Source organism: Blennius ocellaris (assembly GCF_963422515.1).
Source record: "Blennius ocellaris genome assembly, chromosome: 3".
NCBI classification, from domain to species: Eukaryota; Metazoa; Chordata; class Actinopteri; order Blenniiformes; family Blenniidae; genus Blennius; species Blennius ocellaris.
Window position 1 is genome coordinate 24647890 of NC_137652.1, and position 15929 is coordinate 24663818.

At 40.0% G+C, this 15929-nt stretch overlaps 1 protein-coding gene across 1 annotated transcript in view; it reads right to left on the bottom strand.

The window, feature by feature from the left end:
- Positions 1–15929, bottom strand: part of LOC308149425 (neuronal acetylcholine receptor subunit alpha-7-like) — a gene marked incomplete at both ends in the record, with an annotated part of 41441 nt that overhangs the window by 20976 nt on the left and 4536 nt on the right. The window contains 2 exons of the mRNA XM_080521156.1: positions 645–689; positions 5791–5930. Coding sequence (XP_080377282.1) covers positions 645–689; positions 5791–5930 — 185 coding nt within the window. The remainder of the gene's footprint in view (positions 1–644; positions 690–5790; positions 5931–15929) is intronic.

The following is a 15929-nucleotide window of genomic DNA, read 5'->3' on the forward strand; positions in this document are numbered from 1 at the left end:
TAGTTGTCATTTTATTCACACAAATTGATGGTTAGTGTGTGACGGGAGACGCAGACTTTCTCTTCCCTTTGTCTGAAACCGACCACCTATTATTTGAAAAAGCTAAGTGTGTTATTATTTTAAATCAGATGTGTCTGTAATTCAATGGAAAGCCTGAGAAATGTAGAAACATTAAAAATGGTTAGTATGACCTGAGGACATCAGTCATGAAGCTGGTGGAAAATATAAAACTACAAAGAGAGAATGTGAAGTGAGCTTTGTAAGAAAACCTTTGAAAACATATTTTTTAACCCATCCCTTGTGGCATAATGCTGACAATAAATACCTCATTGTGTCATGCTCTTATTAAATATTAATCCACAAAACATGTATTTGTGACATAGACATGATGCTGCTGATTGCTTTCAGAACAAAACTACAACCTAATCCAACTCTGGAGGTGATTTTTATTGTTCTATCACAAGAAGTCATGGGTTTTATTGTGTTTTTCTGAGGTTTGGCTCATGTCTGACTTCATACCTTTAAAAGCAGTAAGATTTTAGAACAAACACTCGTGACAGAGTCCAGAGGACAAAAACACACGTTTTTCCCAAAATATTCTGAAGCCTGATTGCTGTGCAGTGATGATCATAGAGGAGACGTACCAGCTGCAGCCAGGCGTTCGTGATCAACACTTGGTTCTTTTCATCCTGGTGGAAAACAGGAGGAGACAGAAAAAAAAAGCAATCAGCTGAGAGTCACGTGCCTGCATTAGAATATTCTGGAGTTGGGTCATCAATCTAAACATCTCCACATCTATTAGTCCATTCATCCAAAGATCCATACACCTTCTAACATAGATGGACACATTCACACCTGCAATCAGTTTAGAGGCAACATGCAAGGTTTTGAAGCATGAAGATGAAGAGAATCTCCATCCATCCATCCATCCATCCATCCATCCATCCACCCATCCATCCATCCATCCCAGAACCCTCACAGCTGTGTCCAGTGTAACCAGCAAGAAAGAATGTATAATTCATTTATCTCCTTGGGGAAATGTCCAAAACCATCTTTTTCATAGCTAACCTGAGCTGTATATGCTCAGAGCAGTGGGCTGCCACTGTACATTTCGCTGGATGTGGCTAAATCTGGAGCATGTGAACTGTTCAGCAGCTGAAGGTTGAATGACGGGTGTATTTGGATCCATACGTATACATACACCCAGCCGCGGCCCTGGCTTGTTTTACATCCTGGGTGAGCACCCGTTCCTCCACGGGATGCACCTTGTGATTCTCTTCTTCTCTAATGCGCAGTGCGCTCCTTCACAGATTGAACCCTGGGCGGCTGCCCACATTGCTCAGACCAAAATCCACCACTGTATGAATCAAATTCTCCCGATTCGCAACAAAAATGACGATGCGCAATGGCGCACAACAGTTCGCAGTTGTGCACATTACCACAAAACACTGCAAAATAATATTGATGGCCGTGTGTAATGACTCGTGATAATTTGCCACAGTTTCGTGCTATTAATTGAAACACGTGATAACAGGTCGAGACTGTCCATGATGGCGTGTGACGCCCCTCCCTGAATCGTACGGTTCAGGTCAAAATCGTGATCAGTCATCAGGAATTGAGATTCATTCCATTCCTGACTTGTCGTCATATGTGTAAACTCACATTAAGCATGGCAGGGAAGAATAGCCAAACTCAGTTATGTTTGCTATAATGCGAGAGTGCAAACCACTGCACCACAGGAGAGGATGTCCATGGATTAACGTCTGCATGAGCGGTAAATATGAGCTGGGAATATGAGATGGAGCCAGACAGCAGATGATTCAGAGCTGAGTGACAAAATGACAAATTTCTTTGTCATGAGTTCTCTTCAGTGTCACGGGACAGAAGGCAAACGTCACCGCTTCAGTGCCAATTCCAGAAATACAAGGAAATTAAAAGGAAATAGGTTTTTTTGCATCAGCGTTTTCCAGTGACAACGAAATGACGGTTCGATGCTTAAACATTGAACAAGAGAGATTTAAAACAATGTGATGGAAATTGAGCTCAAGGTCATCTGCGGACGAAAAAGGACAACGTGGAGGTGAAAACACAAAGAATATCATGTGAAAATGAGAGGTGTAGTAATCTGGACTGACAGGTTGAGGCAGAACAGACAATCTGATATGTTTGTAAAAAAAAAAAAAAGTCAGAGGTCAGAAGCAGAAGATGTGCAAAAAAAACCAAGTCAGAAATGTGCTTTAATCTGTCTTCCACAACAAAACATGACATTGACAAGTTTCTTTCCTCCTGTTACACACCGACACACATCGTGCTTGTTGTGCTCTTTCACACTGGAATAAAGAGCAATCGTCACAGCCGCCTCTCAGACTGAATTCACTGGTGTGACTTTATCTTCTACCCGTGACCGAAGCTGAAATAATGCCGCGACTTCATTCCTTTGAAAAGTTTTCCTCAATAGCACTGCGGTAAAATCAATTTATTCCCCTTTTATTTCTCTCAATTTCTTCTGTATCATTTCATTTCTTATCAGCTCTCCTTAGTTTTTTTTTCTTCTCCTATCAGGACCAAGTATTTTCTGAAACAGTCACAGAGGAGAGTGCAGGGTTATAAACTAAAGTTTCAGGCTCAGATTTTATTTAAGCTGTTTATGCTCTACATAGACGTATGTACACACACACACGTGTGTGTGTGTGTGTGTGTGTGTGTGTGTGTGTGTGTGTGTGTGTGTGTGTGTGTGTGTGTGTGTGTGTACATACATCTATGTAAAAACTGTCTGATCTCCAGTCACACTCCAGCTTGTATACTGTAGATGCATTCAGTTTGTTGGTGACAAATTCATTGTGCAGGAGATCTCAAGTTTAAAAAAAAAAAAGCACATGATGTTGGATACACACTTTTTTTAAATGTTCATTTTAGCTTGTAGAAGTGTGACTCAAACAGAATCTGCAGCATTTTAATGAGAATTCATATAAAACATTAATAAACACCTTTGTAGGTGATTACATTTAATCTTCTGAGTGAAGATCTACATTAGCTTATGAAATATGATTAAACACTGTCATTACTTGTCCTTGTTGTGTGAAAGGATCCTCACACAGTTTCCTCTACCCCTCCTCCTTAATTCGCACTCTTATCGCCACCTGTCCTCCCTGATCGGATCTCCTTTAACTCCGTCTCCGCTGCTGAAATAGAGCAGCCTCCTATTGTGCTTTTCACAAAGCAACATTTTCTGCATCCCTTTGCTGTATCGACGGCGCACAAAGGGGCAGATTTGGCTCTGCTTTACGGTTGTTGTATTTCCCTTCTACACGGAGCCTGACCTCTCTTTTGTGGTGCTCGGTGGGATTTTGCTCAGCTGCAATGGGCAGTATCAAGCCTGTCAGAGTCGCTGTAAACACTAATCTTCTCATAAATCTGCTGTGATTGGTTTCAGACAGCCAGGCCAGGCGACTGATGGACACTTGAATTTAATGAAAAATCCTAACTGTATTTCATCGCAAGTCACTTGACGTCATCTAATCATGAAAGACGTCTTTTGTCATATGTATTCAGGGGTTTCGCGGTGAAATATCCCTATACATTGTTCTTGAAGAGGCTTTTCATGTGTGGATTTCAAGAAACAAGAGGATTTCACTCCACCTCTTTTCAGACCAGAAGGATCAGTGCTACAAATACATTGAATCAAAGAAATCTTTAAATCATAAATCCTTATTTCTGCTTCCCACACAGATTTCTACAGACGTCTTCGATAACTCGCCTTTACCGGATGAGATGTTGGAACGGTTCAAGAGATGAGGTCAAGTTTCTTCTGCTCCACATCAGACCCAGTGTGGTCCATGTGATGCTTGGCCTGGTTTAGTAACAGCATCAGTCTCTAAACATCCTGGTCTGTCTCACGGTTGAGAGCAGCAAACACAGACGAGCACAGATCTGTCAACTCTGCAGCAGCATATGTTAGCAGACACGGTTCTAAATATTTAAATCTCCCGAACAACCTCTGAAGAAAGGAGATCTGACCATTGATTTCTTTTCAAGCTTGCTTTACATGTAAATCAGATCCACAATACACTGTACCAGGTAAGAAGCCAATCATGTTATTGTGACTGGTTATTGTGTGTACAAGTATTCAGTGTGCACAGTATTATCAGAATAAAAACACATTTGGGTCAGGGTGATGCCACATCCCAGCAGGATGTCATCATGGAAAGAATCAAAGTATGAAGCTAGTATAAGTAGAAGTATTCATTGACACACACATTTTTTTTAATTATATTTACTAATTATGATTAAACATAATCAAGGGAAATTGAAATGTAATAATTAGCTCTATTGAAAACTGCTACAGACAAAAGCATCTAACTACAGCAACATGTAAAGAGTTTTGCTTTTGTCGCCGATGAATTCCAGCAAATATAGTATTTTTATATAAGATGTAATTGAAAAATGACCACTTGGAAAGAGAAAAATTTAAAAAACTACACTCTTAAAAAAAAAAGTTAAAATAATCAAAGTGAAATAATAAATTCTCCCAAACACATTTCAGGTCTTTGTTGGTCACTTTTTGGTGGTTTCATTCCTGTCATTATTCATGGTGGTGAATCTGGTCTGGGGAATCTGGCCTCTATCAACCTGCCCCAGTTTCACAGTTAGGAGCAGATGGAGGAATCAAAGGCCACATTAAGCACATACACTCTCACACACACACACACAAACACAACTTTACATTATTTACAACTGCCCAGTAAGCACTAATTCACCTGCTTGTTCCAGCTTATTCATTATGCAACGAGCCGACAAATAACATAGTTAACAAACAAAGCTTGCAGCAAACGTTCCATCATCAATCATATTCTGCAATTCATCTTCAACAAATGGAAGGTGATTTGATGAATAGTGACTTCACCGCATGTTCTTAGTAATAAAGTTAATTTGAGTATGAAGAAACTCTGTTTTCCCACATGTTTCAAAAGTGCCGTGTGTTCTCCAGAGGCATTCATCTCTCGACGCTCTGAGTCCAATCTGTCATTCACAGCCTCTAAGAATACATTCAAATGTTGTTTTCTCTGTGCAGTGAGAGACCTGATATTAATAATAGAATGAGATTCCTATATTACAGTCCATCACCATGTGGTGATCATGAGGAGATGTACACGTCTTGTGACAGGGCTGACTCGGGGATGTGACAACGTGTCCACTTGGCTTTTTTGGTTGAGCGCTCCGGCTGTGTGGTGTGGCTAACAGGCGGGGGTGTATGTCGTTTTGTGCATGAGATGGGAGAAGAACACACAATGAAGTAGAGGGTGAACTCTGAAGGAAGAAAGACATTTAAAATGTTCAACCGAATAGTCAATTTAAGTGAAATCTGGAGGAGACGTGGACAGATTGAGCCAGTGACAATGCCACTTCTCGTAAACGCTACTGATCCATCACGGTGTACGAGGGCGAAAATGGAACTTTGATTCAACAAAGGACTTCAAAACAAATATTCACACTTGATTGGGTGCTGCCCCTGGTGGAAAAACAGTTTAAAGTTCAGAAGGAGATGAATTGCTACAAGATCAAAGAACGTGCATTAGCATGCAACACAGTCAATCTGCAAATCAGATGAAAAAACTTTGCTACAAACACAAGAAAAAGTAAAAGAATCCAGTCAAACATTCATTATATGCAAAAGAGCTTCACAAAGTGGATTCAACATTGTCCTTGCATTCAAAAATTGCACACACACACACATGTGCACGCCTTCGCCTGCTGTTTACTCGACAGACAACATTTTTCATACACACTCACCACATCAATGATCTGGAGCAACGTGAGGCCCAGATCCACCACGATGGGTGCAGAGTCGTTCTGGACTGGTCTCTCCAGACGATTGTAGTTTATCATCAGGTCACGGTACAGCTTCCTCTGGTACACGCCGCCAAAGCAACCTGGAGGCACAAGGACAAAGGTTACAGAAGGTAGGGAGTGAAGGCAAAGATGACAAATGGTAGAACATTAGCCCTGTTTAAGTTAAAAAGATAAGCTTTCATTTTGTTTTAGGTGTATGTTTACAAGAAATGGTGCAACGAAAGCACAAAAAGAATGTTTTGAAACATTGACATGTAAACAGTCTCCATAGTTTCAATCAATCCAGCAGTTAAATTCAATTTCCAAAATGTTTTCCCACACACGGTAATGATTCTAATCCAATCAGATTCATTATTGCAATTATTTCCAGCACTGAAATGGAACACCAAATCCCCGAGGGAACAGTACACTGATGGAATAAACACAATTTCAAATGCAACGACCATTATGAAATCAGCAGCCGAGTTACAATCGCTAAAGGTTCAGTAGCTTTTTTTTTTTTTTTTTTAAATAAGCTGCGGTAGATCTACTGTCTTTCTCATGAACTGGCTGCATTAGCTGAAGCTCTTAACAGCTACTACTTCATCAATTGGTAAATGGATTTCACTTATATAGTGCTTTTCCACTTGAGCAGTCCCCAAATCACTTTACATTGTTTATCACATTCACCCATTCACATACCCATTCATACACACCAATGGAGGTGGCCATGGGATTCCATTCATTAGGAGCAATTTGGGGTTTAGTGTCTTGCTCAAGGACACTTCCATATGTAGACAGATAGAAAATCGTACCTGCAACCTTCCAATTGAGGGCCAACTCGCTCTACCAACTGAGCCACAGCCGTTGCACAACATATTGCAAGTTCATAGCTATCTCATAAAATCAACATGTTAATATACAAAGAGCAAAAAGCTCCAATAAATTATGTTTGCATGCAGTGTGCATCCATGATGCAAATTCAAAAGGACAGATTTAAATATGAAGAAAAGTGTCAATGATGCATTCATTCACAAAGATTGTGAGCGTTTTAAACATTTGACAGCCCTGATTATTTCAGTCCTGAAGTCTCAAAACACCTGAAGTCTCATCCTCTGATTTAAGCATGACATCAAATCAGCTTCAGTTTTTTATTGCAATTGTTCCCAACACGGTTCATGCAACGCTGAATCACCAAGGGAAACTTGGTGAGCTCACAATGTGCTGACAGTAATGGGCCCGTAATGAACCCGTTAGTTAGTAACTGATCACTGTCATGAAATTAGCAAGGAGCTTAAAAGGGAACAATTTAGGAATTTAGGTGTTTAAAACTACAGGGAATTAGGAATAATGTACATTCTTCTGTTTCTGCTATCTCAACAGTGTAATGCAATATTCAGAATATACTTACATCCCACACTTACCTACCCAATTAAATAGTTCTAAATAGATTGCAAAATCATGAATACAATGTGATGAATGTAACAAAAACACTTTTAACTGGGTGAACTTCAACTCTATTGATGGTATTTTTTTCCCCATTAGGACTCTCCTGAATTCATTAGCCTTCATGAGGAGGTTTATGAGTCTGTCTAACAGTGGCTGAATCACTCAGCACGTCGAGGAAAAAGCGAGCGCAGTCAGTTGTGAAGGAAACATACTGTATCTTCTCCTGGAGCATTGAGCATGAGCATTATTTCTTTCACCAGTTCTGCTGTCACAGTATAATGTGATCCTGAGAAGTTCTGGCTGATACACTCTGTCACAGCACGGAAGATAAATAGATACACGACACTAAAGAAAAACAAATTTATTTAAGAAATAAAATCAAAAGAATAAATCCAGTAAAGAAACTATGGAGACATAAAGACAGCTGTTACAGCTGCAGCAGTTGGAGGAATAGACATAAAGACTTCTCATGCAAGAGCCTCAAACCAGAACTCGTCAGGATCATATCTATATTCTAATGATGGACGGACGGTTGAGCCAGCCTGTATGGAGCTTGAGTTTAGAGTTAATTGTGAATCATGTTCATATTTAAAGTTTGGAAGTTTGCAGCCCTGGCTTGCTTAGATTTAAATAAAAATATTTATTAATATTCATTTTGTTCAACAATGAAAAGAAAAATATTTTGTCACCCAACCTCGGATGTGGCTTACTAACATGTTTAAAAAGAGATTAAGACATAGAAAAGGTAATATAACAACATAGAAATACAAATAAGTACAAGTGATTTCATGATGGGGTTTATATTTTCGGGGGGGGGGGGGGGTATACGGGTTGCAGTAAAAAGTGTGGATTGCACAGTCATTTAGCGTTGTGGTTCATGTCCTTTGTCGTGTTTATGAGACAGAAGCAGTTTACAGTAAATTGTCTGTTGGATGTGTGTGTGTGTGTGTGTGTGTGTGTGTGTGTGTGTGTGTGTGTGTGTGTGAGTGTGTGTGTGTGTGTGTGGGGGGGGGGGGGGGGGAGGGTAGACTAGGGATGTCAAATATAAGGCCTGTGGGCAAAAATTGGTACAAGAGGTTCCAATCCGGCCAATCCAATCCAATCCAATTTTCTTTTTTCATTTCTTAAGAGTAGCATCACAACACAACCTTGAGACCCGAGTTGAGATATCAGTGATGCTGTCATTGTTGTCAAAGTCAAAGCCTCAAAGCCACGCTGTTATGGGAAGTGTGTAAATACATGCAGAATGCAACAGCTATGATAAACGTTAGTGTGTGTATGTATGTGGTTTCATTAAAAACAACAATAACACAGCACCAACTCATAGCCTGGCATGCGAGCTACATTCTTTTTTATATTTCTGTGTCAACGGATATCGTTTTCAAAATCAGGCGAACGTGAAACGTTTCTGAAAGCAAAATGATGCTTTTTCACTTTGTGAAATTGGTAAATCTGGCCAAAAGGGAAATTATAAAAAGAGCCACCGATAAGGAAAAGAAAGTTTGAAATCTGTTTGCCTCAATTTATAAACAAAACAAACAACCTATCTCGTCAGGTTATTCAGAAACACTTACCATCCCTCAAAACCCTGTGCAAGAGTTTCTCCTCCAATCTGAAGGGTGATCACAAAGCTACTGGATTCCTTCATTCCTCAGTGTCTCATTTCAGTCAGAACTGAAAAGGTCTCCCCGGTGACCCCCGTCCAAATTACATTGTCGCAACATATTCCACCAATTACCGAGTGACAGCGCAGACGGGGAAGCACCCACAGTGACTGAGTAGATGACTAATTAGTTAATGAGCTGAGAATAAACAAAGACGGCAGGCTGTGTGTTAGTGTGGGAGGGTGGTGGCGGGTGACGAGCGGGGCGCCCTTACATCCAAACGTGACAGGAAATCTGCATAATGGGTGAAGAGTGGCAGCCAGCAAAATTGCTGAAAGTCAATGGAGGGAAGCGAGCCGGGAGGAAATAAGTCGAACAGAGAGGAACTCGGAGCTCACTACAAAATACACATCTGAGGGACAACAACATGCACACTTGTTGATTATGCACGAGAGGAAATACTCTAATCTGAAACTTTACTCAGAATACGATGGGAGATCTCGAGACTTGTCTCACCACTCTATATTCTGTAAGACTGGAACAATTTGTCTTCCTGCAGACTCTCACAGTGAACGTCCTCTTTCTTCGGGTACAGAGAGTGAAGCCATGTGGAAAAACCTTGGATGGCCTAAGTAGTTTTTCTACCAGGTTAACACACCGCAGTGCATACATGCATCCACTCTTCTGTTAGTGAGGTGGGATTACTTATTGGAAAGATTCCTCAGGCTCTGTGTGCGTCTGTGTTATTAGACAGAAGTCACGGTTGCACTCGAGGGGATTCTTGAAAACTGCACATTTATTATTACAGTGAGCCACGTTAGTCATTCTTTCACAATAATCCAGAGTCCCCCTCTCAGCTTTAAATTCTCCTGTTCATGAATACACTCGCTATTATAACGATTCAAACTTTTCATTGCTCAAAACATGCTGACTCATCATTGTTTGCAGAAGTTATTAACCGTATATAATTTATGTCAAAAATAACATACAGTACGATCACGATTTTGTTGCAGAACTTTTCTAACTTGGCGACATTCTGTATCGATTTATTGAGCCCAAGTTGCAGTGAAAATCTATACATTTGAGCAGCAAGGGTTTTGCAGGCACCGATGACAGATGGAAACTTACAATCTGGTAAATATAACAGATATATTCTTACAAACTGGATGGAAAAGGTGGCCATAGATAATTGAGATTTCTACTTCAGTCCAATACTGAGACTCGATTGCTCTGACACGCTGAGTAGTTCTGGTAATGGTGATACATTTATCGGTGGGGCTCTTCATTATTATTCAATTTCAGCCAATGTTAACTTAATTTAAATATAGTGCAATTATAAACCACATTACAACAGTATTGTCTTTTTTACATTGAGAGAGGCCCCCAGTGAAAAAACATTATAGTTTTTGAACAGTTAGTGAATAGAGAACATGTATTAATACTCCTTTATACACACACACACACACACACACACACACACACACACACACACACACACACACACACACACACACACACACACACACACACACACACACACACACACACACACACACACATTATAATCTGAAGGAAGGCACTACTGTGCGATTTATTGGTGTCCTTGAAAGCCTGAATCAACTTCAGTGTCTCGTCCACAGAGCCACCAATGGGCCGGTCAGTGATGACGATCCACGTCGGGATGCTCTTGTCATCATGACAAACCATAAGAGAAGCCATCGTCTCTTTTCAACGTGTTGTAATATATCTTTGAGAGGTCAGCAGCGATATGGAAGAATATTTCAACGGTTTTGGTGTCTTCGTATTGTCGTCATTGACTCTTCAATCTGTTTATTTATAGAAGCACTAACATCAAAGAGCATCTTTCTTTATCTACTGGATGTAAGTTCAGCTGGACATGATGATTAAATCAGACTGACTCACACAGAGCTGACAGCTAAGCTGCCACAGCAACACTTCAATAAAATAAAGGCCAAACTGAAGAGGACCATTACAATTTACACAACAGATACTTTCCAAATAACTAATAACAATCTGACCTGCATTAAGTGGGTATTACAGATGGATTTAGTAATTTAGATCTGTAGATCACAAGCTAGTTGCACTTTTTCGTTTCAAACACCACTGTTGAAGTCACTTTGACGCTGTGGGACCAGGTGTCAGACAGTAACTTCACTCTAACTATTTGACATCAAGCCCCTGGAGTTGGACTGGCTTGAGATGTGTCAGATATGTGAAGCAGGAAGTGAGGAAATCTGGGTCGTCTGGTCAGGGACCAGCTGTTAGACCGTCAAGTCCACCTCATAAATACACCTGCCTGTTATCGGGGTGCAACAGGGGAGGCACATAGACATAAACAAAGGGAAGAAGAGTCCCAGGTGGTGCCATCAAGCCGAGAGAAGAAAGATAAGCTGACAACCGAGCTTCACCTTGGATCACATGCCACCAAAAGGCTGACCTCATTGGGTGACCTTCAACAATGTGGTGACAGAAAAGAGCCGCTTGTTCACCTGTGGAGAGCTACAAACAGACACAGGAGCAGTAAGTGGGGTGGGACGGCTGTCACATGAGCTTCACATGATCTGGCACTTGTTTAGCAGTATTGAACGGATTGTTTGGAAACTTTTAATGGCCCAGTGGAGGGTGGTGGCATCAGGGAACAAGATCAGGAACACATGTTCTCAGGCCACCGGAGTGCTAATGAGGAGACCCACACAATCCCTGCATACATAGAGTCGCCTAACAAGCATGTTTTTTGAACTGTGGAAAGAAGTCAAAGAAAAACAGGAAACTAATTAGTAACTAAAAATAATCAAATCACTTTTGCTCTTTTAGTTTCATTTTAGTTTTGTTAGTATCTCTAAATCCTCGAGTGATGTACCTGATGTACCTTGGTGTACATGTATCGGTATTGGTGGGACCTGTCACCATTTCAAAAAGGACCCAAGTGCCTACCAATACAATGTACACATACACACATCCCGCACACAGACACACAAACACCCGAAGGCAACGACCCAGCATTTGAGTGCAAGTAAACCAAGTGAGGAACCATCACCATATGGACAAGTCTCCACCAGGAGACATTTTCAGCCTGGAAACTGTGTTTGAGACCATAACCTCCCAAAGGGAAGCCATAAATAGGTAAAAAGATGGCAGGACTTACAAGTGAAAGGACATTGTTTTTGCGATTTGTTTCCGAAAAGTTTTGCATTGATACTGCAACGTTTTGAAATCAATCGTCATTTCCACAGAAACAGCAGAAACACTGAAATAGATGTAGTTTTCAGCTTGAGCCACTGGTGGGTGCTGTTGGTTGTTTTTCTAGTGACACCACACACACAAGATATTTGTATGGACAGTTTGATAGCACTTGCAGTGATTATCAAACTACCAACGAGGCCTTAGTTTCGGTTTCACATCTACTTTACTGGGAAGATACAACTAACAGCTAGCTCTACTTTAAACCCAAAGTCTTTCTTTCTTTCTTTCTTTCTTTCTTTCTTTCTTTCTTTCTTTCAACAGATGGTGGTAATGCAACTTTATGGATGCAAACTGCCGTTAAACTCAAAAAAAGAGTTTAACGGCATTATGAAGCAACGACTGGCCTGGTTGCTTCATAATGTAGAAGAGATATAGGCAGGAAAAGCATTATTTAAGATTTCAACTGAACACCAACAAGTGAAGAGAAAGCAAGTGAAGACAAACACAAAGCAGCATGCAGAAAGATTTCCAGCCTCATTACGAAAGAATTCAGATTCAGTAGTGAAAATAAATTAAGTAGGTCCTTAATTAACAGTTTATCAATGCCATGATTAATCACAATATCTTCTATTCTCTTCTAAAAATATGTCAACGCTCTTTACTTTTCACACAGCCTGATACACTGGAGTGTGGAAGAAGGAGCTGTAGAACACACAGTGACTACTTCTTCTAATATTTTTTGTACAGCAGCAGTTATTTGTTCTTGGTGCTGCACAACAGAACGAGACAGTAATCCAGCCCCCTTTAAAACCCTCGTGACCTCCTTTGACGGGGCAGGTCACGCTGCCGGCCAAGTAAACTGGCCAGTAGACACAAGTTTAACAGGAGGAGGGCGTTTGGGGTTTCTTGTCCTTCATGGCACAACAGAGGCTGAATGAGGCGGAGCTCTTGCTTAATTAATGTAAAAGAATTATTTAACCAACTCTGTCCCTATTTATACACATGTAATGCAAAATAAATCCCTCTCATGCATATTAAGATAAATGTATATGTATATCAGTGATCAGTGCTGTGTACAAATCATCATAATTCAACTAAAAAACTCCTTCACCCTCACTATCATTCATTTCTGCCTTGTCTCCTTTTTTCTATAATAAATACTGAATGTCCCTCTGTGTAGCTTGTTGCATTCCACCCCCTTTTCTGTAATAAACCCACACTCAGTCTCAAGAAGCATTCAGCACACAAAAGCAGTCTTAACTTAGCCTTAAGGCATCTATCAACTTCAAATGACGACCATATAACCATTTAATTATAATTGTGATCGCTTCTATTTCCATTTCAGAGACTCTGTCCTCAATCTCTGAAGTCAGTTGTATTGTACTGGAAATACAAAGGGTTTCTTTTTATTGCTGAGATGCTGCAGCAGAAGATATAAAGGCAATTTGTGTATGAGGTGTTCACCCTTGGATGCATGTGTTGCCTTCAAACACAGTTTTACTGACTTGGATTCTTTTGCCTTATTTTTCGTGTCATAGATTAAATCAATCTATCGATCTCACTGAACTGCCGCAAGATTGATATGAATGTGGTATGAGAGGAAGGCATGAGAAGGTATGAGCTTTTTTTAGTTTAGCTTTCTGAGGAGGATCTTGTGTTTTCATTTTGTTTTTGCAGAAAATCATCCATCCATCCACCAATCCATCCATCCATAAAGTCTGTTTATCTCCAAGAAAGAGGAATCAAGAATTTTCACTTTTCTTTAAAGTTTCAAAGAGGTCAGCTTGAAAGAGTAAATACGCCATCACCCACAGTGGGTTTTTTTTATACTGTATCTGAAGGAATATAACAACAAAATTGAAGAAAAAAAAATGCCACAAACTGCTGGGATAATGTTAAGAAGGGGACTTTAACCACATTCCTTTTGAAACATCTGAATGAATTAATGTTAATGTTATGCTTCGATGCCGTAGATAAAACCCTGAATGTTACGTCAAAGGAATCAAAGGAAGGCCTCCATCAAGCCGTTTGTCTGAAGCAGCAGTGTCCAAGACATTTCAGTTCAGGGTCCACATGCAGCCCAGTTATATCTTGAGTGGCCTGGACAGGTAAAATTGTGCCATAATAATCATTATATTTAAACTTAAATGCTTTTTTCTTTGTTGTGAGTACCGGTATATGTGATGAAAATATCGACATTTTCCCAATATAGAAACAATTAAAACAGAAAATGACTACAAGTGCAACATTAAACCAATTTCAATGAAACCATCAAAATAAAGCTAAATGTCCAGAAATTGGTCAATAACTGTTGCATTCTGCATTTTTCTACAAACTCACCCTGACAGCATCACTTTGAGAACAGTTCAATGCAACATATTAGTTCGCTTTCATGGCAGCATCACCAATATCTCAGTGTTGTGTCCAGTACTCCTAATGAATTTGTATTTTTAAAAATTAAAGTTTTCTTTTAAATTTCCACAATTTGCTTGACTGCTTAGTGGGCTGGATTGGAGACTCTTGGGGGGGGGGGGGGGGGGGTTTCGTTTTGGCCAACAGGCCTTATGTTTGACCCCTGTTCTAAGCTTTTAAATGAAATTAATTTAAATTTAAAAAGGAAATGAGAATAATTCAAACTGTCACAACTTTATTGGAGGTCATTTTCAGGACAATTGTTTTTCCATGTTGGAGAGGAAAACAAAAAATGAAGAACTTCCCTCCCCTGAGGCAAATCCCTAATCTGGGCTTTTTCGGTTTTAATGTACACCATCTTGATTTTTACGAGCAGAGGGCGAACCTCAACAGCTTGTGGCCTGCAGCGATAAACAGGATGTCTGAGGATAGTAGGCCAAAGAGTGACTGTGGGGAGTTAATCTTTAATGCTTCCAATAGACAGAGTAGTTAAAATGGAAAGCATTCAATACGAGAGGAAAGTGAAAGCTTGTTTTGAAGGTTTACAACTGATGTTTTAAGGAGCTTGAAGTAACTAACTCACTCTTGCTCACAAGCTTGCATAACAAATACATTAACAAGTTTAAATAGACACAACTTTCTTCTGTTTGATGGACGTTTCTTGACCTCTGATTTTTGGCTTTTGCTCTGAGCTGATAAAGGAAAGCAAAACGAGGGGAAAAATAAGATGAAATCAGAAATCAGAAACCATTCAACGGAGGTACAGTTATCAGGACAATACCTGAGAGGGCCGAGCAACCACAAAGACAGATTAAATATTGATTAGCTTCGAGCAATCCGAACATGACTTGGACAACCTTAAAATCGAATTACATTAAAGCAGCTGGATCGCAAATACCTGTAAAAGATCGATACATATGCAGAATCTGAGACAGAAGATAGTGAAGACTGAATCTGAACAAGTTCGTCTATTATGAAGCAAGGTCATTTCTCTGACGAGGCAATCACCTACAGGTAACGTTAAACAACGCGTGCGCGTGCACACACACGCACACACACACACACACACACACACACACACACACACACACACACACACATTTCATGAGCCAAGGAAATATGGTGTTCTACACCTTCAACTTTTCCCATCAAGTTTTTTTTCCCCTGTTAGCACATTTATGGGTTTATGAGAGGATGTTTTATTTATTGCTGTAAACAAGCAAAACAGTTACACCTAAGTTTAAACTTTTCCTACAGTAACCTTGTGAAACTAATTTTGACAAATTTGAAAAGATGTTCCCTAAAATATCTTACTTATACTCATAGGAAACTGGAGCCAACTGACATTGGACAAAAGGCAGAGTAGATCTATCACAGGGGGGGAAAAAGAAAAGAAATCACACCTGTGCAGAGGAACAACATGCAAACACA